This window comes from Emydura macquarii, unplaced genomic scaffold, assembly GCF_026122565.2.
Source record: "Emydura macquarii macquarii isolate MOO-44397 ecotype Brisbane River unplaced genomic scaffold, CSIRO-AGI_Emac_v2 contig_587, whole genome shotgun sequence".
Taxonomy (NCBI): Eukaryota; Metazoa; Chordata; order Testudines; family Chelidae; genus Emydura; species Emydura macquarii.
The window spans coordinates 9725369-9751630 of NW_027130724.1; the positions used below are offsets into that span (position 1 = coordinate 9725369).

The following is a 26262-nucleotide window of genomic DNA, read 5'->3' on the forward strand; positions in this document are numbered from 1 at the left end:
TTTAGTGGGGCCAGGATTTCTCTCGGTATCTACAGATCCATACACCTAGCTTTTGGGAATTTGAAGGTCCATTTTACCACTGTGTACTGTTTTCACCACTCTGGTGACGTTACGCAGTCCGAGTGAACTAGTCATTCTGGCTCTGAGATTTTGAGAAAAGATCTAGTCTAGGGGGCTGACTTTTTTGTTACATTTTGCTATTAGTTATGTAGACCTTTAATTCATGTCCAGCACTTGCCAGCCTGTTGTGGCTACATTTCAGCAATGCTGGCATCATTTGTCGAAACTTACATAAAACAACCCACTAGTTTGGGCTGCTAACATGTCTATACAGAAAATTATAGCATTATTGATCTTTTATAAAAATGTGAGCTAACCTCCTATACTAATTTTGTTACCAGGAGAGCTCTGAGTGATATTGTGGGTTTTGAGGTAAATTAATCTCTACTATTAAGTCTAAAACAGTTAGGTCATTATCCAGGTGACTCCATAATGGGCCAGCCTGGCTCCCAGCTCCATCCCCTTTGTAGCACAAAGGAGCTGCCCTAACAAGGAAATCTCCAGGTAGCATAAAACTGGCATAGGTCGTCTACACCACCCACTCTCAGCATAGGAGGCATTCCTGGGTAGACTGGGGGTGGGAAGGGACTGCCCTAGGTGGCATAATGTAGAACTGTTTTGTTGTTCTGGGGTCCCATTCAGTCCCTGGTCAGCCCTAAGATCAGGGGAGGTGAAGGTTGTTTAGAGAAACACACCTTTCCCCTTCTACCCCATGCCAGGTCCTGCACACACTTCACATTTAGGGGGAAAGAAAGTAAGGTTTTTGTGACAGTTCCTCTCTCTATTTTAAATAAAATGGTGATTGCTGGATTTGAACTGATTAGAAATAAATTAGCTTTGGCTGCGAAGCATTAATGAGAAGAATCCAGATGAGGTAGTCAAATATGTGACATAAATGTGTTTTATCACATGACTATCACTGTGACTTAAGTAATGTATGTCTGCGTGTGTGTGTGTATATAAAACACATACATTTATGGAATAGAAGATAATGCTGTATAAAGGACAATGACATGAGTTTGGGAAGGCTACTTTATTTACAACTAGCAATGCTATGTGTGGTTTATAGAGGTTAGTCCAAAAGACCTTTTTATCACCCCACACCAGCATGCATTCTGTAGATGCCACATATGTTTCAGAAAAAGTAGTTCAGAAATGTTTTTGGGCATGATAAAAATTTTGATTGGAGCTATTTCTATTTCCTGTTAGGCCATTTTTTCAGGCAGGCTGATCTTTAAAAAACCAGCAGCTTCTTTGAAGTTGCAGAGGAATTTGGATTAGAAGCAGTCATGGTAAAGATGGATTAGTGAACAGAGTGCAGGTGTAATAAGCAAAGGGGCATGATACATGCAATTTATTATATGGCTCTGCAATTTATACTATGGGCATTATCACCACAAATGTGATATATAGGAATTACTGATTATGCTTCCACTAAAGGTGAGTTTTGTCACTGATGTCCAAGTGAGCAGGATCAAGTTAATAATGATTTATAGAGAAAAGCGGACACACATTATATTATTTATCCTATTATTAATGTTCAAATTATATCCAGTAACAAATATTTGATTAATTTACAACTGAATATTTCTCCATGTACGCACGTGTAGTCAGATTAACGACTGTAATACAACTAAAGTGAGCAGTTATTGACTCTTAGTTTTCTCTGCACAATGTTCAGAGTCTTACATATCTCCCCATGAGCAAGATGTATTATTTCCAAAGGTATCCTTAAAACTAAAATGCTCTACAAGTGCTAATATCCAGGGTTCATCTTAATGCATTTCTTATATTCTATTTTTAGAAGTAGCCACGTACTATTCATATATTTTTGTATCTATAGTTGGGTTTATAAGGTCAATTATTTATTTCAAATGACAAGCCATTTTGCAAAAGGCGCATCTGCTATGAAACAGGTGCTAAGTAGATATTTTTTCTTTCTTTAATGTTTCTGATTAGAGCTGATTGAACTTTTTAAAACAATCCATACAAACTTTTGATATTAACATTTCACTGGGTGTGAAATGAACCCTTTTTTTTGTTTTTAATGTTTTGTATTTTAATTGAATTTTTAATTTAAATGGTTATTTGATTTTTTTTTACCTAATATAAGAGTTTTAGTATGAGAAAAAATGTCATGTGTTGATAAAAAAAGTCATGAAATTTTGTGTTTGAAATCAAAAAGTTAAAAAAAAATAAACAGCTTTTTGTGATATGTTTTCATTTTCTAAACTGAATGACAAAAATTCAACTAATTCTATTTTTGTTATTTGTTTACATCTTAAATATCATCACATCAATGTCCAAAGCAATAAATATAAATAAATAAATATAAATTTGTTGTATTGTGTTTTACCCATAATAACAATCCGAATAAAATAACCTGTCATATCACATTTGGCCGCAATAGGACACTCAAGGATTATACAGTCGACCCTGCTTCAAGAAAACAAAATGTTCCTGTTTCACATATTTATCTCTATATATACTTAGGCATAGACTTCCTTTAATTTTTCATATTTCTGTGAGTTTCCTTAGGGGAGTAACATTGCACGAGGAATGTCGATGCTTTCTAAAATCCATGCCTGAAGTTAGGCTCTTTTATCTGAAATGTCTGCATATAGATTTAAATTTGGTCTGCTTTTCAAAGGTATCATTCCCACAAATCCCATGGAAGTCAATGGGAGCTGCAGATGCTCAGCACCTTTGAAAATCAGGTCATTTTTATGTAGGGGCTCAATCCTGCTGAACACTCCAATCTGATTCAGTGAAACAGTTAAATTCATTTTTAGCTTTAAGCATATGAATAATCCCATTGACTTCAGTGGAACTAATCATGTGTTTAACTGTAAGCATGTGCGTATCTGTTAAGTGCTCTGTACTTTGCAAGATGTAGATCTGGGATGTTGATTTAGGAGCCTCAATTTAGGCTCTCAGGTTTGAAAATGTTGGCCCACGCTTTCATCTGCTTCTCACTTTTGCTTATGTCCCCTCTCCAATAGGCTAAACTAAACCCTGAGATTTAAACATTCATAACTTTGAGGTATTTGGAATCCAGGGCTGAAACCTCCTGATAAAATCTATTTCACCACACTTCTTCTATCAGTTACACTTGTGCTTCCATATAACACAGAGAGGTGTTTTACCCATAAGCATTTCATTTAAGTGTATTACCATTGAAAATGGAGAGGGAGAAATTTCACTGTTCTCAATATTCCTTATTTAAATAAAAAATTGAACATAAAATTAACCTTAAAATGTATAATTATATGCGTCAGTGCCCTATTGAGCCATTGCAGCTCCCATTAACTCAACTGGCCTTTCCCCATTGACGTCAATGGGAAAAGATGGGGCCTTGCATAGTAAAGGTGTGAATATTTGTTCTTTTTTATCCATCTGTCTATTTTGAGATGTGTTAAGTGCTTGTTCTCTGTTGTAACATTAACGTCAGTATGTGGAAACTTGGGTTGCTAAAATAAATAAATGAAACGTAATATACATGACTAAACACGGAACTGCATGCATACTGGCCAGCACAAATGGCCTGATTCACCACTGTGCTGCTCCAGTTTGACATCAGCGTGACTCTGTTGTGTTGAATGTTCCCTGGTGTAAAGCTGGAGCAATGCAGTGGTGTATCAGGCCCAAACGTTATAATAATAATTTAGGCAGTCTTGTATTTCCTGAGCAGGCAAAACTTCCACTGGCTTCAATTTACATAAGCATAAAATTACATCCACGATACTTTTACCAGACTAGGAGTGTGGGAAGAGAAGGGACTAGAATACTCAAAGCACTTTTTTCACTGTGGGCCTGATCCATTGTCCAGTGAAAGCAATGAAAGTCTAACCATTGAATTCAGGGAGCATTAGGTCAGTCCTTAAATTGATGTATTTGATCTTTATAAATTAGGGCTGGATTCTGATCAAACTTACACTGGTGCCATTCTGCTGGCTTAAATGGTTTATAACAGCGTAAATGAGAACAGACTTTGGTCCATTTATTTTTAATGGAAGAACTTATTAGATAGACGGGCAGTATTAACATCTGTGGGCTGGATCAGCCCTTCCTACAGTAAAGACAATGAAAGGCACAAGGTTGGAGGAGAACTTCCCAAGGATCCTCTCTCCCAAAGATCGTTGTGTTATGGGGCCAACTGTGAGCCTCCACACCACACTCATTTACTGCCACCAATGGTCTCAGCAATGCTTCCAGGAATTTCCCCTGGCTGCTGCTGTTCCCAGGAGTTCTGAAAGATGGATCCCCATTTTAGGCTCAAGAGGGTTCCAAACACTCCTGTTGTGGGTAGGCTACACAGGGCTGGCAAGGAGGAATGATGCATACGTCTGTCCAACATGAGGCCAGGTACTCCCCCTCAGCAGGGGACCAGGAAGTGGGAGGCAGTTCAATGGCAATAGCTGTTCCCCACATTCCTACAGAAGACATGAGGTTTGCACAGTTTATCTTTATATGCATCTCAGCGAATGAAATGGCTGAACCATTAGCAAATTATTTGGAACATATGGTCATTTGCATATGTGATTTTCTTAAGATTTTTTTTAAACACTTATATAAATGCATACATCACAGTGATGTGAAAAGAATGGGTGGTTTCATTCTGTGTCATAGTAGCTGGTTATTTTTGCACAAACATGCGTGTATGGATTAATGATAATGTACTGATGTAAATCTGTATTTAGGTCTTATACATTTCATGGCAAGCTCACAAGATTCCCTATGTTGAAGGAGATGTAGCTCACTGGTTATTTTTAGAGAGGGCTCCAAACCAGAACCAGATCGCTGGATTGCAACACCTCCAAAGCCAGGAAAAAGTTCAGATCCAAATCCAAGCTTCTCTTCTTAGGCCTATCTGTAATTGTCTGAAAGCTGGAACCTCAAATACAAACATCCCAGACCTTAGAGAAAGCTGAGGTGCAGGACATGGCGTTGAGCTCCATTTATTTTCTGGTGCCCATGAATGTTCAGATACAGAATGTCATCTTACAGGTAGAACATGTCTTATCGAAACATTTATGGTAATTTGGTACCTGATCCTGCATGATGCTGAGCACCTCAAGCCAAGTGCAGAATGACCTTCCCACCCAATAGCTGTAAAGGGAATTGAGGATTCTCATAATACTTAGCTCTTAAACAATGCCTTATGAGATTGAGTCATTATAGTGTCAACTCCTTGGGGCAGGGAATGAGTCTTTATGCTTGTAAGTGCCATGCAAATGTCTGGCTCAATATACATTTTTCATAATCTCAGATTTGTAAGAAAGCACCTCACTAGGATACCCAGAAAACGGACCCCACTTTGGCACAATTACGGAAGTCTGTGGGACAGTGCCGGATTGCTTTGCTGAATCATCTTCCTCCTGCCAAAGCAGCACTCAGAACACCGCTCCTAAATGTGGTAGTAATTCTAGAAGCCCTAAGGAAAGTCAGGAGACTGCCACAGATTTTATAAATAAGGATCTTTATTTAGAATATTGTTGAAAACATTCTTGGCAACCACATTGTATAAATATATAAAGTTAAAGTTTGACACGACAAACCAAGCAACATTAAATATTTAATTCTTTTTTTTGTTTTCTTGTTTGGGTTTTTTTTTGTTTGTTTGTTTTTTGCAAAGCAGCTCTTATTTACAATTATACAAAAAAAAAAAATATTATAAAAAATGGTCCACAACCTTATTTTGGGCAGGCCTGGGGGTAACAGTAAGGAAGTGTGATGCCTTTACTCCTGAGATTCATCTAGTTTTCTTCTCAAAAGTATTACCAGAACTCAAGAGTGAGGCTCCCATTGCCCAAAACACATATTAAACATTGCCATCTCGTGCTATGCAATTTTACCTCTAGACATATTAAATAGCTTTAGTTCAACAACCAATAAATAATTAAGTGTATTTTGAAATAATACAGGCTTGAAAAATTATATATTTGAAGGAATTTTGAGAGATATTTTAGAACTGGAAAAAGAAATACTTAAAGTCTTTCACGGCAGGTCTTTGAGCTTGCAGCATATAGCAGTTTGTGTTTACACAGCAGCGCAGCTGGACCTGGCTTTATAACACTTGGTAGATAGGGTCACTGCTGCTGTTGTCCTGGGGAATCTGGGTGCAGTTGGTAGGTGAGGGGATTTGGGCTCCACTCTCACTCAGGGTAGCTCCTTCTTGGGGTGAACAGGGATTGCCCTCAGCTCCACCTTCCACTGTGGGCAGCACCGGGCAGGTGGAGTTATCTGTGGAAATCCTCTCCACAATGCTTGATAGACAGTCCAGGCTGGAGACAACTGAACTCTTCCCATGTTTTGGATCTAAGGATAGAGGGAAAAGGAGATCAATTAACCCAATGAGGAATTAATGCCAAGGGGAGGTAGTTCTTCCAGAGGACCCTTAAAAACAACTAGTATTACAGAGCACATAAAGATTCAGTGGAAATGTATAATAAATATTGTTGAAAGATGCCAATCATTAAAAGGTAGAGATCATACTAGAACTTGCAAAGTCTGGAGCCTCAAAGTGTGGATGATCTAGCACTAGTCTGAGGAAGTTTGGAGCCAGGGTTTTGGTTCAGTACAGAAAGGGAATTGGTTGCTCTGAATTCAGCCAAGAACATCTCCAAAATTTGGATCCAAAATTTTGGGACAGGCCAGTCGCTGTTGCAAAGCACAGTTTAAAATCTGAAGCCTGTTTGCAGAGATGAACATGCATGCCAAAGCACACAGTAAGTATAATAATAATTGTTATATGAAATGCAAGCATAAGATATCCCCACATTTGCAAACAGAATTATGGAAACAATGCAGGGAAGCCTGGATCAGTGTCCATAGCTTGCTTGCTGGCAGGAAGGGGAGTTTTTTCCTTCAGCCCTTCGGGAGTCTGCTTAGCACTTGTGTGAGAGAAGGGGCAGAGGAAGCGTGTTCTGCTGACAATCTCCACTTCCACACACCTGTCTTTGGAATTAAGACAAATACTTACCATTTGGTGATTCTGTGTAGTAGTTGCTGTCATAGCAATTCCTCCTGCGAGAGCTGCAAGAGGGCCCACTGTACTCCATCTGGAAATCAAAAGAATGGATGCATGTCACCAGATCAGAAGCAGAATATTCACAAGGTTTCCAAAAATCTAATTTCATATTCCAGTCTCTGGTGTGTCATAGTCCCAACCCTTGCTGAAATACAGTAAAACTTTAGCTTCCCTGAAAGAGGGAAAACAGAATCTTGCTCAATAGATATTAAATCAAGAATATTTTATATTACAAAAGTATTCCAAGGATTTTGGGGGCTCTCTTTTTTTTGCCATTATATATAATTTATTACACACACACGCTTCCTAACATTTTAATTAGTGATTGTTCTAAGTGAGTCTGGATTACAGAATAGAACATTTGATTTGTTAAGGGAGATGTTGTTAAGGGGTGAGGGAGAATCCAATTGTCTTAATACTTTAAAAGCCTTTTCCTTAGCAAGAAATCCTATTTCCCCCATTAGTAGTCTTTCTATTCACTCTCTTTCCCTTATGTCATACAGAAAAAAATCCTGACTGGTACATTTAATTTTCACCCTTGATGCTTTCACATACAATGACAGAGATCCTACCAACAAAAGAAATGGGAATGCTATATTTTGAGGAGGAATTGGTCACATAAATCTTCCCTCGGCTCTATTATCTGCCAAATATTCAGGTCCAGTAAGGATCATCCCCTTCAGGGCATAGCCCTTTGTCCCAGTGTTTTTGTGATTCTCATCTCAGAGGCAGTCTGTGTTTGAGGAGTGGGGACCAGGAATAGCTAAACTACAGCCCCAGCTGTATATTTCTCCTGCTTCCCTACCCCAGGATCAGGAGTGCCACTTTCCTTGGCTTCCCCCAATAAACATCAGAAGATGTGGAACCCAAGCAAGACTTCTCCAGAGCTGCACTCACAGGTGATCAGGAACCTGAGTCGCCCCACCTGTGGCTGTACTGAGATGGCAGAGGGAGCCCCTTCCTGGGACGCCACCCTCAGAGGCTCCAGCTCTCCTCACTGAGATCCAAGGGTGTTGGATAGATACCCACTGTGACGGAGACTAGAAAACAAACTCCTCTCCCTCACCAGCCCTCCGGTGAGTCCACCTTTATTTAGTACAGAGGGGATCCTGGCTACTCTGCCCTAGGTCTGTCCTTACAGAGTTCAGACAGAAGGATAGCAGGCACCCTGGGATGGGGGATCCCTACCTCTCCTCTCCCAGGGGCCCAGCAACAGCACTCCCAGGGAGCCACTCGCAGCAGGGCTTTAGGGAGACCAGGCTAGACAGGAGCCCTCTCAGGGATCAGGGTACAAGAGGGAACCACATCTCCCATCCCAGGGTCCGGGGGTAAACGGTAGGACTCCCTGCTTCTTTCCCAGGCATCATGGTATTGGGGGGGGGGGGGGGAGAGGGTCTTTCCTTCCTCCCAGGGATCAAGGTATGGGGGGGGGGGGGAAGAGTCTCATCTCCCATCTCAGGGAGCGAAGGCCACGGAAGCCTCCCCTCCCAGGGCAGATCGTGGCAAGGCGTTCCCCGGCCCGGGTGCCCCCCTCCCCGCGCTCACCATGCCGTCGGAGCAGTTGGAACGGGGGCTGGAGGCGTCCGACTCGCCGCTGTAGTGCTCCAGCCCCGGGTAGTAGCTGTCCTCCTGCTCCCGCAGCAGCGCCTGCAGGCTCTCGATGTAGCGGATGGCGTTGCGCAGGATCTCCACCTTGGGCAGGCGCTGGTTGGGGTTGGTGGAGGTGCAGCGCTTGAGGGTCTCGAACGCCTCGTTCACTTTGCTGAGCCGCCGCCGCTCCCGCATGGTGGCCGCCTTGCGGCGGTCGGCGTTGGTCGTCTTCCGCTTGCAGGCTTTGCAAGCCCACAGCAGGCAGCGGCCGGCCTGGTGGTGGCCGCTGGGCGCCCGGATGTGCTCGTCCTCGTGGTGGTGGTGGTGGTGGTGGTGCGCGTGGTGGGGGTGCGGCTCCTCCGGCTTCAGCAAGCCACCCACGTGCACCAGCCGCGGGTCCAGGTCCTCGAAGAAGTGCATGTCCGAGGTGTTGAAGCAGGGGTCGTCGTAAAAGTCATCGGCCGCCGAGAAGGAGCAGAGGGAGCCATCCGTTATCTCCATGGGGCCTAGCAAGTCCATGGGGGCGGCAGAAGCAGGGGCAGTAGCCACGGGACAGCAGCCGGTCAGTGCAAAGTAAACTGCTTGAATCGGGGGGGGTTTATCCTCCAGACTAATCTAGTTTAACTCCCCCCCCCCCGGACCTTCAGTGGAGTCGCTCTCACACAAGTGTCTCCAATTAATTGGGAGAGAGACGCTTTCCTAGGCTGAGACAAAACAGCTCTTTAGCTTTGGCTGGTGATTGTCTCCCTGCCCCCGTTCAGCTCTGCCTTGGCATGACACTGAAACACCCTCCCCCGATGCCCATCCAGACAGCACACTTGGTGACCCTATTTATCCCAAAGCCTGGCTTGAGGGAGGGGGGGGATTCCTGCCGGCCCAGCTCCTTTTCACCTGCCGGCCAATCCCTTCGGCCCAAGGAGGCAGTGGCTGGGGTCTGGGAGGGGGTGGGCGAGGAAGGGGTCGCGTCTGATTGGAGGGCAGCTGGAGCCCTTGTCAGGCCAAAGTTGTAGGAAAGTTTTTGCAAATGTCAAACTGCAGCCAGCAAATAAGCGTCACAGTGGGATCATCTTTATTTTAACTCTTTTCTGCATGAGCGCTCCTCTTCTCACCCTTGCTCAAGTGGTATTTTAGGGGCTTTCGTATTTATGCAAATAGTTGAGGATATGACTGATATTTTTATGTAAAGGCTTCTTGATGAAGAATATTGCAAAGAAAATCAAAACAAAACTTTTATATTCAGGTTCTGATCTGGGCTATTCCCACTGAAGCTTTTGCTACGTGCAAAAGATTTCTGCTGTTAAACTAGCTATTGGCTATTGCAGTTGAGAGAAAGCTAGCTAGCTAAAATAGATATTTATCGTTTTAATGGCACTTTGCAAAAGTTCTCTTCTGATCAGCGATTAAGAAACAATATAGTACAACGAGAGAACCAAGCTACTGACAAAGAAATGAAGATATATTCCTTTAGTGGTAGTTTTAAAATATATCTTCACTGTGATTGATATATTGAGTGACATCGTTTGTAAGGGAACATTTGCCAAATTGTAAATATATGAATAGCAACTTTTTCGTTCAGAAGGAAATAGAACTTCGCATTGCAGGTTGTTTTGTTTTTTTCTCTTCCTGTTGCAATTTGTCTTTTCAGGAAGGGCGAGTGAGCTGGGTGCTGTTTTTAGGATCACACAGATGCACTTTATGTTGTTTTCTCTCTCTCTCTCGCTTTCTCTCTCTCGCCTTTAGTTTTCCTTCTAGGAACCTAATATTTTCTGTCAATCATTTGCAAAAGTGAAAAAATGCGGTGTAACTTTTGTACCCAGGAATAGGGTGCAGCTGATATTCAAGGAATCCGGGAAGCAGTCCGAAGGCGAAAAGGACTATTATCTGTGTTTTCCCTTCTAAATCATTGTATTTGATTGACTTAGTTCGTGGTCTGATACGAGAAAAAATCGAATGGTTCGAAAATTTCTGACTTAGACTTCACATCACTTTAAACGGACTTGACTCCGTTGTAATAGTAAAACCTTTAACTTGCTAGACCTTGTTCTGCCCATGTCTCTGGCCAGATAATTTAGAGTTTGATTTGTAAAAGAACCTCCTAAAATAATTCGAAATCGAGCTGGAGAGGGTCCCCTCCTGTCCTGAACACTATACCGAGCCGTCTGGTGTTTGCCCACTGGCCATCTCCCCCATTGAGAAGGGACGGGACACTGAAATTGATCGCGGACTTCGCGCCGAGGATGCAATTGATTTGTTTGTTGCGGTCTCTGGTTTGGTTTTTGCTTTATGGAAAGCCGCGGGAATAGGGACCGAGAAGAAAAGCGTGCTGTCAGAGAAAACGGGAGCGATGAAACCCAATAAAGGAAATGAGTTTTTTAAAGTAGGTGTAGGGGTTTGTGTCGATGGTGTGTAGAGTGCGCCTCACTTTCACACTGCGAGCAACAAGTCTGTGTCAGGCAGGCCTTCCGAATGGATAACTGTCCTCCTCCCACACCAGCACCACTAGAGAATGGCTCCTGGCATGATGCAGGATTCATTGCCTTAGAAGATCGAGAAATATATTCAACCTGATGACAGAAAGGCATACCAGGGGGGTGTACGGTTGCTGAGTCTGAAATGAAAGCAGCAGCTTGCGATCAAGTCCCGCTGCAGGGCTCTGGTGTGGACTTGCTTTGCAGAGCGAGGAGGGGGAGGCCAGCCAGCCTTTCTCCCCTGCCCGTCCTCCCAGTGGGTGTACTCGAGGCCCCATTGACGTTTGGACTGTCTGAAGGAAGGAAATAGAATGTGATCGGACGGCCAGGATTTGTGCCCCTCTCTCCCAAATCGCCCCCAGGCTGATAACGTGGAGGTGGGGGGGGGGCTGTCTCTCTAACACGCTGGAGAACTCAGATGTGAAAGTTAGAAGAGGGAGGAAAGGTGGGGGGAAGGCAGAGGGGAGGGCTGAAAACGCCCTGGTGGCGTCTTCAAAGGGGATCACGCCCGGCGGGTCCTGGCCGAGCCCGTTAGAGCCACGGGGCTGGGACACCGGGGGGAGACTCGTCCCTCGGGAAGCAGCGTGGAAAAACAGTCGCGTGCCCGGGCAACAAGCCCCTGGCGTCCCTGAGCACAGATCCGCCGCCTGCCTGGCGGAACCCGCTACCAAAGGCCTGGACGCCGGCTCCGGGGGGGGGGATGCATGCAGCTAAAGAGCGAGGAAAGGGGTGGGAGGGGGGAGACAGGAGTCAAGGGGAGTCAGGCGCTAGCGAAGGTTAAAGGCGCCCGGGGCCAGCAGGTGGAGATAAAGACTCGCCCAGCGCGGAGCCTTGGCGGCTGGAAAAGGGGGCTGCAGATCGCCCCCCGCGTGGCCGTGCGAGCGCGAGACCGTCCGCCCTGCGCGGCGGTGCAGCGAGCCTCTTCTGCGGGGCTCAGCTGGGCGCAGTGGCTGGGCCCCACCCGTCTCACAGCGGGGCCGGGCCTCTTGGAATCCGCGCAAAGCGCAGCGCTAGGCGAGCGAGCCGCCCCAGCGCGCCAATCCCGCACTACTTCCCCCCCCCCCCGGGTGTGTGGCACAACTCGCCCGCCAGGGGGCGCCCCCTCACTCCCTACAGCCGAGAGTTTGGCCGCGACCTCGCAGCCCGTCTAGGCTGGCCCTGCCTCGCGAAATGCGGCTCCTACAGCGTTACCCGGCAGGGGCTTGTAATGCTGCTGCCGCCGCCGCCGGCAAAGGGACTGTTTAGGAGCGCCCAGCCAGCAGTCTCACCACAAGATCCTCCGTGGCGGGGCTTGCTGTGTCCCACCTGGCCCTGCTGGAGCCAGGCACCGGACAAAGGGGTGTGTGTGGAGGAGGCGTGCCACGCCCGGATACTTTGGGGATACGTTTGGCCCTTACAGAAAACAACTGTGTGTGTGTGGGAGGGTGGCTGCTGATGTAGGAGACATGACCTAACACTGGTAAATTGCAGTCATATGGTTCAGGGACAAGTTGATGCCTCTAAGAAACCAATGGATTAATGCATTAGTAAAGCAGCCCCTTAGGAGAACTGAGTGCAGACCTACTTGTAGCTGTCACACCAATGTAGCAGAGCAATAGTGGTTTTGACCTGGCCACTATGACCTAGATTTGCATGGCAAAGTTACCCCTTCACATAAGAGCTTCTGTTTGTAAAACACTTGGAGACAGCATCTGACACCCCGATACGGAGTCCTCTCTTGCTGTGCATGTACTCCCATGCTTTTCAATGGGACTGCTTCTAGAGCAGTGTTTCTCAATTGGTGGGGAACACTGTTAGGGTTCTGCGAGAAAGTGACATCACGCCGCCGAGAGCAGCTGTTCTCCGCGCTGCCGAAAAAGGGAAGATGTCCCGGATTTTTCGGCGGAGGGTATCGAGTATGTGTAATTTCCCTGCGGAGCCTAAAGGGTTCTGCGGGGAAATTTAATTGAGAAACGCTGACCTAGCTGTTTGTATATAATTTGCTTATTTTGACTTTTTTTTTTTGGCCCCATATGTAAAACTACTGTTAAGAGTTTGGGGGGTTCCGCAATTATTTATCCAGTTCAAAAGGGTTCCGTGGCTAAATTTAATTGAGAAACACTGTTCTAGAGGAACGGTGCTACTGAGTTGAGCGGGGTGGCAGAATTTGGTCCTTAGAAAAAAATGTTAGCACCAAACAAATCTCAGGTCACTCCCTTTGCAGAGTTCACATATAATGTTTAGAATGCTTTGCTCACTGTTTAGAATATCACTTGTTTCCATTTTATTTGATGTTCTCTTTGTTGATGAGTTAGGAGTCTTTGAACAATTTCACCCCTAGTTCCATTTTAAAGGGGCCGATCCTGGCAGGCAAGTAACTATCCATGAATAATATTACCCACAGGAGAATGGATACTTACAGGTGTGTTTGCAGTTAGCATTACCTTGACTCCCACATCTGTGATCAGTGACTGTTTTATTAAATAAAGCAAAACAATACTTAATAATCAAATTATAAATCAGGTTTTAAAACTGCTTGGTAGTGTCTGCCCAAAAGGGAGCAACAGTATGTGTGTGTGTTTTCCCTCACACTAACGATTTTCATTACATCGGTCAATAACAAATATTTGAAATGAACAACCTTCCCCTGTTCAGTTCAACTCAGAATATACTTTGCTGGTTTCATGGAATGGTTCTTTTCCTTCTGGGTACAAGAAATTAAGTAAGAGATTGTTGAATTCATCTTTGCACTAACAAATTAAATAATGTGATGAGAGAATGTTATATTTCATGTATTTGTGTACATTTCAGAAGCACTTAAAGAAATTTTAAAAAATCCAAAATTTCATGAAACTGACAATAAATATATTAATCTAAATGTTAATTTAATTCATCTGGTGTAGCACATACACCAAAGTGGACCTGTTCGTGCATGTTACAGACATCTTAAACTCCCATTGATTTCAGTGGAGGTTTTGGGTGTGCAAGGCGTTCAGGATTAGATCCACAGTCAGCACTGGAACAAAAAAAATTATAGCAACGGGCAAGAGGGCAATTTTAGCCCACAATAGAGTAATAAATAATAAAATAAAACTTAAAAAAAATCTAAACTGGCTACGATTCATTTCCTTGCTGCAATTACACACATACTATGAAATCCTGGCTCCATTGAAGTCAAGGACAAAGCTCCCATTGACTTCAATGGGGCCTGTATTTCATCCATAGTCCATAAAATTAAAATACTGACTGTGGTCCAATACTGAATTCCTATTTGTATAACAGTTCAATTGGATTATATGTTAATGATTAATTCTTTTTTAATCATGTAATTTCATTTTTCAACAGTTCCCAATTTTCCATCTAAAAAGTACTTATGCCTTCTCAGATACAGTCAACATTATACCATTGTCCAAAAAAAAAAAATCAATTTTGTTTAAAACACAAAACTGATTAGGTTTAATATCTTTCTGACTCTGTACTACCTCTTTCTTTCACTTTGTCCCCAATGCTGAAAAGTGATATGTCCCAAAGAGATCAGCTATTGACCACCCTAATACATTCGTAATTATATATCCCAGCTGTTCCTGAGAGGTAAAGTAGCAAACTTGTGGAAATTTGCTTGTTTCATTCAACTCTCTGATATTCTAGTAGTGATTCTTGGGCACAAAAAAGAACTAATAGACTTTAATTTTCTTTTGGGAAGTATTTCCCTATCAACTAAAGAAAGTAATATATATATTTTAATATTAGATGTGTAATAAACCCTATTTATTTTGAATGAGACATTGGGATGTAGGAACAATTACAAGTGTTAAGTGTGAGACTGAGAGATAGGGCTGCTTGGTTCTTCTGGCTATGTCAAAGGCTTACTATGACCTGTTAAAGCCACTTAGCTTCTCTTTACCTTCGTTGTCCCATTTGCAGAATGGGAATAATTTATAACTATATGTAGCAGTGTGATCTGGCCCTTTAAGAGGAGTTCAAGGATCAGCTCTAAGCCTTTTCATGGTTCACCATAGAAATAAGGCATTCTGGGACCTGTGCAGTTAGATCATAGGGATTGCAGGCTGGGCAGCAATGAATGCTGGGAAAGGGAGTAGAGCTATAAACAGTTCCCTTTCCCCCAGTAAGGTGGGGACAACTTGTGCGTTATTCTACCTGAATGGAATCTACTCGGTCTCTCCAATCAAAAGTCTTGGGAGGTATTCTGGAAGAATCTTGGGAAAAAGTCTAAAGGGAGTGCAAAGAGCTGGGTAACGTACTGAGCATTTGGTAGTGTTTTGGGCCATTAAGCCAGAACTTGGGGGAAACCTGGAGAGAGCAGAAGCTAAATGTGGATCTCTGCCAAAGACCTGTGGCAGAAGCCCAGTGATTAAAGATGACATAGGAGTCCCTGCACTGTAAGTACTGGACTCATTTTGGGTTATTTGTTTTGTTGGACTTCCCTTTACCCTGCAAGAGGAGGAGTTTTGGGAGTTGACTAGGGGGACTATATTAGCCTGCCAAGATGAAAACTGAGTGAGCCTACAGCAGATTCTGGAAAGGTAAGAGACTCAAATAGCATGGTGGAGAGGCAGTGTGAGAATTGTTCACAAACTACTCGAATGATTTTTTTAAACTATGTATTTATATTAGTTTTGTTGTGTTCACAACCAACTAGCAGCATACTAGTATTTACAAAGGGATGAATTGTTTTATACTGAATTGAACTCAAAGGGACTAATTGTGGAGTAAGCTACTGTTCGACATGAATACGGGTATTGGAATCTGGCCCAGAGATGGAAGTATCCTTTTAATTATTACAGCATCCTAGGAAAATGATCCCATATATTGCCACTCACAATAGTGTTAGTACAGTGGCTTGGACCATTCTTGTGGAATACTGTAGTAGAATGTAGAGGAAGTTATTTTTTCCATGAGCAGCTGAACAGGCCACTGGAGTAATAGAAGGGAGATTGGGAAAGCAACTGAAATAGAGCAAGGTGTTACTCCTTTTTTTTCTTTAAGTGGCCAGAATGTCTGTTTTATGGAAATGAGCACTTACTACAGCTGTGTTCAGGAACTCAGACTTTACATTTCACTTTGCAATGTTTCCACTTGACTGCAGTTTTCTGGAGTTTTGTTTTCCTCCTTTTGCGTTCCATTCTTCCATAACTATATTTTTGGTAGCAGCTAAATAAAAGGACAATTCTGATATTAAAGATCTAGTATGTATACATAAATAAATCATGCCTGTAGATAAGCATTAGCATATGTACATAGTAAAATAAGAATAATAGCTTTGGACAAAATAAAATTTCTATATAGAAAAATGGCACTTTATAGCTATAATGCTATTAGGAATATCACTTAGCGTGTGAATAAAATTACAAATACATCAGATAATCTTTTGATATAGGCAACTCCAAAGTGTCTAAATTCTGTTTCAGTGACTGAGTTCCATATAGTAGTATATGTATATAGTAGTAACTTACTGAAAGTCAAAATTGATGAGTTGGCACTCTTTGGGTGGCCATGTCAGTTGCTAATGAGCCATACCTACAGTGGATATACAGAGGATGCAATATTGGACATTACTATTACCTGCCTACAGCTAAAATAATAAATTATGGTGGTTGGTCAATGTTACCAAATGAGTATTTTATCCAGTAAGTAACAGCAGAATTTATGTGGGAATTAATGCAGTTGCTTAGTCTCAATCTGGCCAGTACACTAGGGTTAATATTTCAATTTACACTCATGCAAATTGTCCTGGTATCTGTAGTGATGGCAAATGATAGAGACCTTGGTTTTAAATCTTATCTAAAAGATGGTGTGAGAGCCTGTACTCTTCTGTTCATCCCTTTTACAAGACTATGCTAAATTTCATAAAAAGCATGCTTTGTGAGGTATCATTTGAAAACTCAATTTACTGATCATTATTGTCCTGGTAAAATGTGTGGCAACACGGTAGGTAAAGTTATACAATTCTACTGTATGTGTTACTAAAGACGTTCTGGGTCTGGGGAAGGGTCACAAACAAGTTCCCCAGAGACAAAGGTTAGCCGACATCTCAGCCAGGTGTCAGCAAAATCAAATGGACTATCACCCGCTTAAGTGGCATTCTTGGCAGGAAAGAGGATGTGGGCAAAAATTTACATCTTGACAAAAACAGCTGGGCGGGGGGGGGGCTCCTGTCTACACAGACTGTCTCCTGAACCTCAGCTGGAGTGATTCTCAAAGACGAGAAAGAACTATAAAAAGAGAAAGGAGATGCCCCAACTTATTCCTCCCTTCCGCTTTACTCACGGCATTGACCACACTTGAAGAACAAAGGAAGCAGCATTAGACTGGGGGAGGGGTCATGACTGAAAGGAATTCAGCCAGTAAGACTGCTGTAACGTGGTCAGAGAGGTCTTTGCTTTGAATTCACTTAGATTGTTATGTTAGGTGTTTGTTGTGTTTTATTTTCTTGTAACCAATTCTGACTTTTATGCCTCATTACTTGCAATCACAATCTATCACAATTTTTTTTTGCAGGTAATAAACTCGTTTCCTCCCTTCCTCCCCTGCCCCCCACCTCCCAAACCAGTGTGTTTGGGAAACTCCAATTGGGGTAACAGGATTTGTGCAGATCATTTTCTATTAATAAAATGAAGGGTTTTATATGAGCTTGTATTTTCCAGGAGAGAGCTGGGCACTACAAGACATACAATTCTGGGGTAAAATCTAGGACTGGGAATTTGCTGGTATTACTCTGCAGTGTAATTCAAGGCTAGCTGTAGTACTCTTGCAGGATAACTGGGAGCAATTTACATGCTGGAGGCTGTGTGAGAACAGATTTAACTCTAATAGCAAAGCAGTGTAAAAGGCACCCCATGTTGGAGAACTGAGGGGACACAGCTGTTCGTCCAGCTTGTACCCTAGGTAACATTACAGGGGTAACTATTTTTCAACAATATGTTGCCCAGCCAATAGAAGGAATATCTGGCACACTAGGCTCACCCCTCTCTGAACCAGTAGTATACATCTACCAAACAGTCTTTCCAAGTATGAGCAAAGCAGATAATAGCCCAATAGTCTACCCATGGAATGCCATGTTCCTGCAGACATGCACTCATAACTATGAACAAAACATTAATATCCTTCATCTTGAAGTATAGAACTAGAAATAACTTAAGAGTAATTCACTCAACTGCTTTCTATCCTTTTATTATAATGCTACAAAAATTATAAGAATATCATGGAAATCCCCCTCATTTGAAAACAAGTCTTTTAAGATTTATGTAAAAATGTTTAAAATGATTACATTATACAATCGGTTATTATATAATATAGTAATTAACCATATAAACAGCTATAGTTTCTCCAGCATAGAAATTACTCTGTACTAAAAAATTTTAAAAAGCCTTATATACTTAAAAAAAACCCCTCTTTTACACAAAATAATCCAATCAAAGATTTAAGACAGGAAAGAAACCTAGAAATCTGGTGGTTTCCAAAAAAAAAAAAAAATGTTACTTTCGGGAAACAGAATCTGAAAGGTTAAATTAATGTTGACATTGTATGTATCTAGCAGCCTTAATACCTGTGATACAAGGAGGAGGTATGTTATGGATTAGATTCTGTGCTTTGGGAGAGGCACAGCCAAGGAAATAGAGTGGGGTCATGGGCCTTTAAAGGGTGGGGGGGTCATGGGCCTTTAAACCACCATTGCATCTCCTGCATTTGAGCCAAAGTAGCCCTGGGGCTGACTAAGCTTTCATCAGCCTCCCCCATGGCTGCCTAGAGGTTGCTCCATGGCCCAGAATAGGCATAGTGCTCCAACTACTCCCTGTCCTGCCTCCGTTTTGCCCCTGGCATATCTTTGCACAGAGATTGTGAGGAAGGACAGCATAGGGTTGCATGCTTTGGCCTTATGCTGCTCATCTGCTGGGGGAATTCTTTGGGGGGCCGTTGCAACCCCTCCGCAGTCCCTGTACCTTGCTGAAGAGGTGTACAGGGGATGCAGTGATGACTAGAATCTGTCTCTATGCCTTTTTTTAGCTCCTTCTGTAACCGTTCCATAAGGTAATCTCCAAGGTTGCCTCTGCCATCGTGGGAGCACTCAAGCCTGCGAGCATTGGTCAGGAGGTCTCCCATCAACTTGATCTTCTGGATTTTGGGTTCAATAAATTGTTTCTTAATAGTGCTTGCACTATGGGGGTCTGCATATTCAATACTCAGGGCATAAAGCTCTTCAAAATATCCCGTCACTGTCTTCCATTGTACCAATGCTACTTCAAGGGCCTTCACCACAGTGGATATGTGTTCACAGTTTGGTCTCTGGAAACATAAAAAGCAAGACAGAATTCATATATTAAAGCAAGACAGTATTGTCATAGTCATTGCTATTTCCCTGAAACTCTTAGTCTTCCATACAACAAATGCATTTGCAGAAGGATGCTAGGGTTTTGCAACAGCTCCTTCCACTTCTGTTTGTTTTCTAAATTTTTTCAGAGTCAGTGGTCGGACTCTGACACTTCCAGTATACTTACTGCTAATGTAACATGTTTCAATTCAGGCAGTAAGGATTCAGATACCTGCAGATATAACTGAGGTGCATTCTTAAAAGAAAAAACCCAAACAAACTAAAACCTACCTCTCTACACTGTGGAAACTGAATGTGTTAAATTAGTTAAGGGCAACTTTATTTACTCATAGCTGCTATAAATGAATGCTGTGAAAGGCATGCAATAGTATTACACATTTAACTCTTTATAGGATACTAGTTTGATACAAAAGTCCCAGGAGTCTGATTCTCCTATAACTTAAAATTTTATACTGGCAACTTCACTGAATTCAAGTTACTCTTGATTTATACTTGTGTAAAGGAGATTAAAATGTGTCTTAAAATGTCTGAGCCAAATACCTGTGTAAAACTGAAGTAACTCCAAGGAGGTCAACGGAGTTGCTCTGGACTTGCACCACAGAGAACTGAGGCCAGAGTCTGGCCCTCAGTTTCAGAGTCAGTGGCAAAAGTTCTGCCTAGCTGCCCCTACTAGAGCAACAAACACCAGACTGACTAGGGTAGCAAAATATTAGAAGGAGAAAAATATGAATGAGTGCCTTCATTTCATCTTTGTCTAGAAAAATGAAAACCCTAGTGAGGGCTGCATGTCTGACAATAAATAAATCCCTAAACAAGAACAAAAGTATACATGAGTATGATAAGGGAATTAAAGTATTTGGAAAGCTAATGGTGTATAGATCCAAAGGTTTGGAGTGATAGATATATGCAACAGAAGTTTAAATGAGTTTGCAGATTATGGAAGAGCAGATTTGTCTGCTGCACACCTGGAGGATTCTGGAACAGTAATGGCCTCCTCTCTCTCGTTGGTATTTCAGCATGGCTTCTGCAACTTCCTTCTCTTCTTTAGCCTGGTGCTGGAAAAACTTTGAAAAGTTCGGTAGTGCCACATCAGCCTGATCAAAAATTTCACCCTACATATTTAAACAACAAAAATTACTGTTAATAGTATGAAAGCCTGGAGCTGGGAGGAGAGGGGGGAGGCAGGAGGAAATTAATATCCAACAGAATATTGGTAAATCAGATCTAATATATGCTCCTATGACTTTTAGCTTCAAATGGGTTCTTGATTGGTGGAAACAATTAAATAGCTGTATCAGAACTTGATTGTCTATCTGTGGGGAAAAGTATTCAGACCCTTCCAGAATCACCACCAGCGAGCAGACTCAGAGGGACCTATCTAGAGCACCAAAATTATCAGCTTCCTCTCCCTCTGCACAGATTCCAGCAGCCAGGAGGAACCATCCCAGCCTTCTCACACCATTGTTCACTCCACCCTGAAGCTAACTTTTGACTTTTCTCTCCTTTGCTGCATTGCCATTGGTTACCGGTACACTTTCATCCCACCCCTTTCCTATATACACAACACTTTAGCTGCCCAGCCACACACTTCTCACCCTTATGTTTCACCCCCTTTTTCTGTCCTCTCCGCTCTCCCTTCCCTTCCTTTGCCTAATCTCCTCTCAGGCGGAGTATTCTCACACCCACCAAAAATTGACTTACCCAAGTTTGAAGGACAACTCCACAAGACAAAGGGTTATTTTTAATAAAAACAGCATACTGAAATGGCTAATGGCCTGATCCTGTATTCCTTGCATACCCCAAATTTCCATTTACTTCTCTGGAAATGTTGGGTGCATTAGGAATGTAGGATTGGCCCCCTTAGGAGCCAGCACTCAGCTAAATCTTTAACTTTTTAAGATATGTACATTTGGAAATATGAAAGAGGTTAAAAAAAAAAAAGTAACAACAGATTTGAGTCACACAAGAAAGCACTCTGCGTCAGTTTATCAACTTCCTTATATAGACAATGCTGACTAATTAATTTTTCAAGGGAAATATTACTGGTGATATATAACTATACCACATATACATCTAATTTATTTATATAGCTATCAATCAGATGTAAGGGTACCACATATCTATTATAAATATAAAAATATTACAGGCCAAATTCTGCTCCTCTGAATTAATGACTGTAAAACAATGCAGTAACTTCAGAAACTCCAAGATTTAAACTATGCTACTATTACTGTCAGTTTTATTCATATCGGCAAGAATGTACCCAAAGTGTGGAAAGCTAGCACCAAGACCTCTTCACCATTTAAGTCCCATAAAAAGAAGGTGCAGGGCAGACCAGCAGCACATGAGGGCCTCTGCACCGTGGAAGAAGATTCTGCACTGGCCCTGCACAGGCTGATATGAAGAATGTGAAAGGTAGCATTGGGAGCAAGCCACGCGAGGAGCCAAAGAATCTACAACTACATGGATCCAGTGGCTCTCACAGTAGTTGCCCCTAGTGCAGACTATGGATTGGAGTAGTCTCTGCTGAGGGACTGTTGCAGCCCTATGGCCTACCTATGCATTGTGGAAGAAAAAGGTGTGTTTGTGGGTATGAACATTTCTTAGTATTTTGTATCTTCTGTCCCCCAAACTCCCATTTAGGACCATGCACAAAGCCTAAATAATTAATTTTGACCCACTGCACCCATCTAACAAAGCATGCCAAGAACATGTGCAATATAACATGCTTTTTATGACAATGGAATCAAACCTACACCCCCCCCCCAAAAAGCAAACCCCCACATCTGTGGCACTCTATTGAAGGACTGTAATCAGTTTGAGAAACTAACCTACATTCCTCAGTAGGAATGTACTGTACTACTTTAAATAGAAACAGAAGTCAAAAATGCACAACAGCTTCTCTTGAATCCCTAGAACTCAGTTAAGAGAACAGAGAAGTATTAAAATTACATATTTTCTCATTAACTGGATTTAAGATTTTTACCTTAATATACCTTATGAAAGTTGTGAACTGTATTATCAGATTTATTAGAATTGTCTGATACCAATTTGATAGAAAATTTTCAACCAGACCCAGCTATAAGTGCCAAGTATTAGAATAAATATATATAGCAAACCTCTACCATCTTAACAGGTGGATGTTTATCAGTTATACCGTTTCATTTTTATTGGATTGATGCTTTACACCAAAGCTGATCAAAGGGTCTCACAGGTACACGGAGGGTCAGATCCTGCAGTCAATCAGTGGGCATTTTGTCTAAAGAGTGTAGCATGGGGCATGAGATGTAGGGTGCTGATCATCCTTGTTCCTTAACTGACCAATAGGTTTTTTGTAAAGTACACATTTCTTTGATATTTCAGCTGAATGTGTTATTGTTTCACCTGTCTGTTGTAGGCTTTTGTTACTCAGAGTAAAACTAAAGACTTCTATTTTAATCCAGGCATCAGTGCAGACAAGATTTTTTTTTTTTTTTTTTTTAAAGTCCATGTAAGAAGATCGATCCTACTTGCTGGTCATCACTTCCAAGATCAGTGATGTTCATAGGAAAATACAAATTGTTCTTCCACTAATTCACCAACACAACCAATTTTTAACACACACAACCTCCAATGCATTCAAGCAATATACCTCAAATCTGCTAGAATTCTTTATTCTTGTCCCCTCTTGTAAACTGATCTTATAAAACCCGCTTTCCACATAAGCTTTGCAGAATATACATGGCACTGAGTTGTCACTGCGTTATTACAGTTTTGTCATCATATCTCTAGTGATTTCAGTGGAGTTGCACTAATGTAACATTGAAGTAACTCAGTGGTGGAGCAGTCTCATGTTTTTTTTTAATTTTAAGCACTGTTGGATTTTCTCTCTTAGATCCCTTAGTACCGAAAAGATCTATTTAAACTACAGCATTGACGCCTAAAATCAGCCCTCCAACAGTTGTCAGTATTAGGATAAATAACTAGTACGATTAAATTAACAGAAGCTTGGAATTTATCAGTCTTTTGCTTCTACTGATGGATTCCTTCTTCTGGAAATAGTGCTAATTTCAACTGAAACCACAGGGGGAGTGAGAGATTAATTTCTGGCCTACTGTTAAATAAATATCTGGTTTGAATGTTAACACTCATGCTAGTCATTAAAAATACTGAGCCACAACTTCAGCTGGTGCAAATTAGTGTATGCTGAATGTGCAAAGTTAAACCTGCTATGAGAACGTATATGTTGCATGTCCCTTTCCCCATCCTCAACTAACTAACCAACTTTCCTTCAAACTAGAAAAGTAACCTAAACCCTGTGATGTACTGAAAAATAATTGGGGACTTTGATGCTACTACACACGCCAAATCTTGAACTCCATACTTCCATTATACTCCAGCAGTGAGCAAAATGGGAGTGAGGAATTTAGGATCTGGCCCTATCAATGGAGTTTCATTAGAACTGAGCTCACGGTAAGTGGGTTCCCCCATCTGTATCTTTAAAAGGCTCCATCCACAAGCTCTCATGCATCTAGCACATAGGTTCTCAACATGTGGTACGCATACCACTGGGAGTATGTGAGACACAGACGGGGTATCTGGGGAAAAACAGAGTGAAGGGGAGGTGGGCAGCAGCTGCCGACTTCTGGGGAAGCTGGACGGCAGCAGCCCTTTTCCCACCTGGTCCCAGCTCCCAGCTGGGAGGCAGGTGGCAGCCGCTAGCTTCTGGGGGAGGCGGGCAGCAGCCTCCTGCTTCTCGCTGGGTCCCAGCTGCCAGTGGCAACCTCCTGCGTCTCGCAAGCTGGCCTCACAGCTGGGTGGCAGCCACCCGCACCCGGGCTCTGAGCCGAGGGACAGCCTTCAGCGCCCCAGCTTGAAGACTGGCAGCAGCTGCCTGCCCACATCCCTGGGTCCCAACTGGCGTGGAAGCCTCCTCTGCCACAGCTTGGATTGGGTGGTAGTCACCCACCTCCTGGGCTGGCAGCCAGGCGGCAGCCACCTGCAACTTGCCCAGGTGGCAGCTCCCCTCCCTGGCTCAAAGCCCAGTGCCCAGAAAAATTGTCAATTTCACTGCTGTAGCTGAGCAGTGAAACTAATAACTAGGACAGCCCCAGATGTCACCAGTTACCCTCTTTTCCTGTCTCTCTCTCTCTCTCCTTTCCTGTGTGTGTGTGTGTGTCTCTCTCTCTTGCGCTCCGTCTCTGTCTCTATCTTACCCCTGCCTCCTCTCAAATCTATGGCAAAAAATCTGGCGCGGTACTTTATATTCCCCAGCATTGGCATGCCACTCAAAGCCTCTTAGCTTTGGCCAACATCGCCTCTAGCCCATGTACATAGTTGAGTTGTGCACCCCTGGTGTAAAAGTGGTAACCCTACCCACACTAGATCTGAAATCTGTCATATCACTGCCTTATATACTCAGCCCTTCTTCCAACATATCACTGGCATTAGCTTGTAAATATAAAATCCTGTAGAAAATTCAGTGTTGGGGTACTTATTAACATTTTCAGAAGTCAGGGGGTACTTGCTACTTAAAAGTTTGAGAAACACTGATCTAGCACAACACAAGGCCTGCCAGACCAGCTGTGTCTCCAAAGCACCCATCACCTTGGTGCCAGAGCATGCTGCACAGCTGTGGGCACACAAAGGAATATCTCCTGCACCCCTCGAGAGGGGTGGCTGAAAGCTGCCCCAAAAGCTAAGCTAAACTAAACAGGGGGCGGGGGAGGGCACTGCCCACCCTGGGCCTGGCCCGCTTTGGCTGGGGAAGCAGCGGGGATGGAAGCAGGCGGGGAAAAGGGAAGCGAACCAGGGCGGCTGGGGCCGCGTGGATGGAAGGAAGGAGGCTGGAGGGGAGCCGATGGCATGAAAAAAAGCAGAGCCAGAGGTGCGGGGGGAGGCGGACGGCAGCAGCTGCAGCCGGGCGGGCGCTGCCGCCGCCGCCTTACCAGCGCCTGGAGGCGGTAGGAGAACTCCAGCACGGCGCTGGTGACCCCGCACAGGCCTTCCTCCACCGCCGCCGGGAAGCTCTGCCTCACCCGGCTGCCCGCCACGAGCCGGTAGCCGGGGCACGCGGGCAGGCTGCCCCGGGGCTTCTTCAGCCGGGGCTCGGCCATGGCGGGCTTCGGGCGGGGGCGCGGGCGCGAGCTCTCCTCCTGGCGGCGCTGCTGCCGCCCGCGCGGGACTGGGCTGGGCGGCTCCTGGCGCGCGGCTGCGGCCTCTTGACGCGCCGGGGAGGAACTTTCCGCTGTTGCGACACAAAGCGCTGGGCGCCGCGAGCCCCGGCCGCGCTGTATATAGCCGGCGCGCGCGGGAAGCGCTGGGCCCCTGGGCGGGGCGCACCTTGCTGCCGCACCCTCCCCCCCCAGCGGTACCTGACACGCCTCAGCGGCGCTTAGCTGCGCCCTAATGCACCGCCCGCAGCGCGGGAATCTGCCCTGACCTGCCTCCTCGCCCGGGGGGGGGGGGGTCGCCGTTGCACCACCGTGTCATGCACCGACTCTAAGGAGTTCTGTATTACCCAGCGCCCAGAAAAGAGCCTGCTGGGCCTGTCTGGCATGGGCCCCATTTGCTCTGGCCCCCTGCGCAAACCGGTTTAAAGTGCTACCATCCCCGTCTGGGAGGGCTGCACAAGGTTGAGGGCCATGGCGCCTCAGGTTGGCCCAAGAGCTCTCGATCTACAAGGAATTCACCCTTTCCTGAAAGCGCTCTGCAAATGCGAAGACCTTTTGCAACCTTTGAATTACAGATGGGGCCCGAAGCAAACCCTGAGATGCAGGCTCCAATTAGATTTTTTTTTTGCAGCT

General features: G+C 43.8%; 2 protein-coding genes across 2 annotated transcripts; both read right to left on the minus strand.

Annotated features, from left to right (window-relative positions):
* Positions 1 to 5520: 5520 nt before the first annotated feature.
* MYOD1 (myogenic differentiation 1) lies at positions 5521 to 9688 on the minus strand. Its single transcript, XM_067540667.1, has 3 exons — positions 8636 to 9688; positions 7043 to 7121; positions 5521 to 6378 (listed from the first exon to the last, which is right to left on the minus strand). The coding sequence occupies exons 1-3, from the start codon at positions 9197 to 9199 to the stop codon at positions 6128 to 6130; spliced, it is 894 nt and encodes a 297-aa protein (XP_067396768.1). The 5' UTR covers positions 9200 to 9688; the 3' UTR covers positions 5521 to 6127.
* An 8616-nt stretch (positions 9689 to 18304) lies between these two features.
* On the minus strand, positions 18305 to 25777 carry LOC137147990 (ferritin light chain-like). Its single transcript, XM_067540400.1, has 3 exons — positions 25405 to 25777; positions 20443 to 20589; positions 18305 to 19431 (listed from the first exon to the last, which is right to left on the minus strand). Exons 1-3 carry the CDS (start codon positions 25570 to 25572, stop codon positions 18934 to 18936), a joined length of 813 nt encoding a protein of 270 aa, XP_067396501.1. The 5' UTR covers positions 25573 to 25777; the 3' UTR covers positions 18305 to 18933.
* Between the last annotated feature and the right edge of the window lie 485 nt (positions 25778 to 26262).

Bases quoted from the DNA above. Each gene is read 5' to 3' on its own strand.
- MYOD1 (XM_067540667.1), bottom strand. From the start codon at position 9,199: ATGGACTTGCTAGGCCCCATGGAGATAACGGATGGCTCCCTCTGCTCC. The intron at 7,122-8,635 runs GTGAGCGCGGGG...TTTGATTTCCAG, and splicing joins CCAACTGCTCCGACGGCATG to ATGGAGTACAGTGGGCCCTC. The intron at 6,379-7,042 runs GTAAGTATTTGT...CTCTATCCTTAG, and splicing joins CTACACAGAATCACCAAATG to ATCCAAAACATGGGAAGAGT.
- LOC137147990 (XM_067540400.1), bottom strand. From the start codon at position 25,572: ATGGCCGAGCCCCGGCTGAAGAAGCCCCGGGGCAGCCTGCCCGCGTGC. The intron at 20,590-25,404 runs GTAAGGCGGCGG...TTAAATATGTAG, and splicing joins CCTACCGCCTCCAGGCGCTG to GGTGAAATTTTTGATCAGGC. The intron at 19,432-20,442 runs GTGTGCAGCAGA...TTATGTTTCCAG, and splicing joins ACTGTTCCAGAATCCTCCAG to AGACCAAACTGTGAACACAT.